The 4,891-nt window shown below is 38.4% G+C and overlaps 1 protein-coding gene across 15 annotated transcripts in view; it reads right to left on the minus strand.

The window, feature by feature from the left end:
* The window catches only part of LOC140844978 (FAST kinase domain-containing protein 2, mitochondrial-like), a 29,594-nt gene extending 24,715 nt beyond the window's left edge, over positions 1 to 4,879 (minus strand). For 9 of the 15 annotated variants that reach the window (XR_012123583.1, XR_012123582.1, XR_012123584.1 and 6 more), the window contains exons 1-5: positions 4,628 to 4,877; positions 3,181 to 3,988; positions 2,687 to 2,807; positions 891 to 957; positions 97 to 205 (exon numbers count right to left, since the gene is read on the minus strand). Coding sequence is in view for 11 of the 15 variants with exons in the window: in XM_073218248.1 (XP_073074349.1) it covers positions 97 to 205; positions 891 to 957; positions 2,687 to 2,807; positions 3,181 to 3,894 (1,011 nt within the window). In the remaining 4 variants the exon portion in view is untranslated. Of the gene's footprint in view, positions 1 to 96; positions 206 to 890; positions 995 to 2,686; positions 2,808 to 3,180; positions 3,989 to 4,627 lie in introns of those variants that run through there. The other 6 variants (XR_012123585.1, XM_073218244.1, XM_073218251.1 and 3 more) reach the window with 5 other exon arrangements.
* Between the last annotated feature and the right edge of the window lie 12 nt (positions 4,880 to 4,891).

The following is a 4,891-nucleotide window of genomic DNA, read 5'->3' on the forward strand; positions in this document are numbered from 1 at the left end:
ACAACATCCTCCTAAAACTGACTTCAGAAAGTGATAGCAGGTCACAAGAAATTTTTTCAAATCTCACTCACTAGAGAAAATTCAGAAGGTGTATACCTCCAGTTTCCTTTTAAGAATATCTGGTGCATCCTTTCCAATACATTTCATCACAACTTGTAATGTGAAGACATGTTCTATTTTCCAAAGTTGCTGATCAACTAGTATCCTGTAATCAAACACGATAAATACCACAATCCTAGAATCTTAAAACCAGAAAAGAAATCTTAAAAGTCATTTGGTCCAGCTCCTACGACTAGGCAAGAAATAAGAAGCCCATAGGAATGACCTACCTGCCCAAGAAATTACATATAATTAGTGAAAGATCCAGAACCAGTCTAGCATTGTTTCTTCTCACATTATTCTGCTATCATTACGAACAAAAAATCACATCAGGAGATATACTGCTATCCCAATGCACAATCAATGAAAAAGGGAATTAGTTATTATTCTCACTGACCTATGACATTAGATCAGTTGCACTGATTTTAAAACTCAAGTTCCTTTTTCAAGGTGGGCCAGTGTCATGCAACCTCCACATAGCAGCCAAATAACTCTTATGAATTGAATACATGTCAATTCTCCCACAGCCCACCTCAGTACTACATTTTAAGATCAATTTAAATGTCAATATTACCCACATCTTTCTTCTGGTGCACCCTAAAAGCAGCATTATTTACAACTCTACCTGATACAGAGTCAAGATTTTAAGTTCATTAAGGTATTAGAGGCTATAGGTACTAACAAAGTGTCCTCCTACCCCAATAAAATTCAGCGTTCATCTCAGTTTTTGATTTGAGATGTAAGAGGAGCACAGAATGCCACGTGAAGAAAGCACAGGATAGTCTTCTCACCTCAGTCCTATCCGAAGAGCGTCCACATTCTTGCATGGCTCCATTGCCTCTAAAACAGCTGACAAAACTGAAAGACATTTCTCATCACACTCATTGATACGCTCCTATTGAAATATAATCACAAAAGCACTATTGGTAATGAGCCCATAGTAGAGCATCTTACCCAAGCCAATCTACTGAAATGACGCTTTCCATTAAAGAATTAAGTATCAAACCAGCAATTCATACAGTTAGTCCGCAATAAAAGCACCTTTGGGATGTCATACATAGTGCATTTTCCAAACACCCAATACACACTTTTTTATGCATCAACACTTTTTTACATTCACCATTTTTGCTGAAAATCCATTTGATATTGATTATATTTCTTTGCTTCTGAAGTAACTTTATCTAACATTATTTTTACCTCTTCTAAGGACTCAAGGTCATGAAGATAGCAAGTGTAGCAATATAAGAGCCACTGAGGTATATGGAACAATTTGCCCATCCCTAAAGAACCCTAGATAGCTGTGCCCCTATAAATTCCCTATATCCTCTCCTTGGTATCAAACTGTTAAGTTTAGTTGTGAATTTTCTGATCCATATCTGCTGTCACATTTACCACAACTATCTCAGTCTCAAGAAGAGCCTTAGGGCCCAGATTATTCCTTCAGGCCCCTTGGGTTAGGATACTAATTTAGGTTCCAGAAATAGCAATAAGCATAATCTGGAAAGTGAACAGTAACAACATAGCTTACCAGTGCTCTACAATTTAATCCCAACTAGTCTATACACCTCACAAGAGTAGTTGTGATTACATCTGGGAAATAAGTTAAAAGAGATACACTCTTTTGCTAAAATTACAAGACTAACAAGGCACAAAAATCTCAAGTCAGAACCAGATGAGATGAATAAGGCTGAGAGAAAAAAATAGGTCTCACTTCCTGTAGAAGGGTTTCCGTAACAATTTACAACATTCCATCATTCTCTGCTGTGAAAGGAAAGATCATTTGACTATGTGTTTGAAGGGCAAATTCACTGACAACAGACTAACCTTTCATTTCTAGCTAAAATATCTTCACAACATCCCAACAGGTCAATGAGTTACGATCATATACGCAGATATTCTGACTCCAAATACTTAACTGCTTCAATCTCCCCAATGCAGATACTACACTGATGTAAACACCTATCAAGATCTAGTAAGAGCATCATTGATGAGGTAAAGTGACTTACTATAATCTCTTCTCAGTAACTATATAGGGAACACAGTCCATCAAATAAACATGGAAATTCTGTAGTTTAAACAGACACACACAAATTGAAAATCAGTTCTTGGTTGAGAACATATGGAAATTAGAAATGTAAAAAGTTAAAGTTAAAAACTATCATACACCTATGTACCCAGCTCTCGAGTTTGATAGATTTATGCCAGATAATCCTCAGGAAATTACTGTCTTTTTAAAAATTATTTAATTATGACCAGATACTAATCCTGTATCCTCCTCTCACAACTCTACTTCTCATCATGAAGGCCTTCTCCTGACTAGTTTGGATCCTGTTATACACTCTCACAAGATTCTATTTTTCTTTCATTGCACTAAAAGCTCTATGTGGCCATATTTTATTCGTAATTATATCCCCTTGTGCTCACCATAGTGCTTATAACACAGTAACTGTATGATTCATTAAATGAATGTTGGTTATTTTTGTAGTTCCCTACAAAATACCTGTCTTCCCCTCTAGAATACAAGGGCAGGAATCATGTCTTCTACATCTTTATATCCCTAGTGACAAGTGCAGTAACAAGTTCATACCCAATAAATGTTTACTGCATGCATAAATGATTCCATTAGCTGTGTGACTTTGGCCAAGTTGCTTAACATCACAAGTCTGTCTCTTCATCTGCAACACTGAGGTAACGTTGACCTTGCAGGGCTGTTGAGGATTAAATTGCATTATATAGGTACAAGGTGTAGGTATTCAGTAAATATTATTCCCTTCTCTTCTCTCCTTCCTTCAACTGCCCAACCTTCCCTTGAACATTTTGTATCTCTCTTCATTTTAGCTTATTATTCATTACTCAGCTTTGGAAAAGAAAAATAGAGCAAGTTTTCATAGATTTCCATAGCAAACAGAAGGAAAGACCTCGCTAATTTATGATCTCTAAATCATGTATGTGCAGGAACAAATATAAAGGAAGCTACCATTTCCCAATAGTCTCCTTCAAGGAAGCTACATCTCTATTTCCCTTTCTTTAATGATATGCCAAATTGAGTAAAAGGAGATTTAAGTCTCCTTTAGATTTTACCTGGACCACCCTCAGCAAAGTCTGTACCAGCAGAGTGTTCTGTGGAATTCCAAGCTTCACCACAGCATGAAGACTGAACAGCAACTGGTTAAAGGGCATGACCTTGGCTTCTCGCATTGTTTGTTCACACAGTTGGCTAAATGAAGGGTGGCTAAACATCAGCTGTTTTTCAAAGCGCTTCTGGTCTTCAGACATCCTTTTGGCAATTGACCACATTGCTGAGAGATAGTTATTACTAAGATATCTTGGTACTTCTGAGTATTTATCTAACACATCAACCAGGGAATTACACTCCTGAGACAGTTCTCTGCATTTGTTAGGGGTTGGTTTGGGTTTTTTGATGAGAACATCTTCATAAGTGGCCTCATTCATTTTCTTCAAATCATCATCAGGAACAGGAGAGTGTTTTGAGTCAAAGGACAGTCTTCTAAGACAAAGCAGTCTGTCAACTGCAGGAACTGTTACCGTGCTTATGCCCTTTATTTGAAAGTTGTCATCTCCTGATTTAAAAATTAAGGAATCCTGCACGAGATATCTAATAGATGACTGCACTCCATTATCAAAGTTATTTAAGAGGTTTCTTGGGTTCCAGTGTGAATAAACAATATTTGGTCTGCAAAATCCCAAACTGTACAGCCTCACAGTTCTGATTGTTGTAACTGAAGTATTAAGTTGTCTGAGATTCCATAAAAAGGAACCTGCTCTGTGATTCATTTTGCTATCCACTGAAACACTTTCAAATGGCTTTCAAGTTGTATGACACAAACGTTGCTTCTACTGGTGAATGAGCAAACATGCGGTTGTTTTCCTATAGAGGAAAGGATTACGAAAGGAATAAAAATTAAAGCGACGCTTTTCAAGAAATAAAATGCCTTTAATTAAAAACAGGAACCTATGGAGACAATGAAGATTTACATTAAAACCGTACAACTATTTTTACCAATAAGAGCGTCTCCTACCTCTACCACAACGTGTAAGCTGTCTTAAAGGAGTCAGGATACTTTGGAAGTAGTCGTTATATAAATAAGTTTAAAAAAAAAAAACCCTGGATTTCTGGTCATCAAGTGTTCCCATAAAGCTTCCCCTGAACATATGTTCAATGAAAATTAAGAGTTGAATGTTGATGGATACTTTAAAACATAAAGATGTAGCAACAGCCGAACCCGGACTAGTAAGTATAGAGGCTCAGACAGATCGGGAGGGGAAGGAGCAAACTGAAGGGATGCTTGTATGTGGCCTGCGCTCGTGAAAAAGATGCAACCAGCCAGTCTCACTAGATGTCAGAACCAGTGTCAGAAGCCGGTCCTTCCGGAGCTTGGCCGCGCAGTATTAACCCCCCCGCCCCCAAATTTAATGCCCAGGGAAACTCCTAAAACTTTCACCCGAAAAATAATAAATTAGGGTGAAGTACCACCAACTGTCCCGCCTATGCTCGCCCACCACTCACCTTAGGTCAGAACCCCTTGATCATGCACAGCGCCGCCATGACTGCGTCCCCGGCAGCTGCGCGTATCGCGAATTACGGATCCTTCATAGGTCAAAAAATGTAGGTTCGCGGCGGTTGGAGAAAGTCTACAGAAAAGAAAGTCTACCAAAAAGAATAACAAGTTTTTCGAGCTGCAGGAACAGGAACCAGAGAGATCACAGAGATTCTTAAAGGCAGTGTATGATCGTGTACCCGCAGCACCTAACCCTTCCTGCCCAGCTCCAG

This window comes from Manis javanica, chromosome 12, assembly GCF_040802235.1.
Source record: "Manis javanica isolate MJ-LG chromosome 12, MJ_LKY, whole genome shotgun sequence".
NCBI classification, from domain to species: Eukaryota; Metazoa; Chordata; class Mammalia; order Pholidota; family Manidae; genus Manis; species Manis javanica.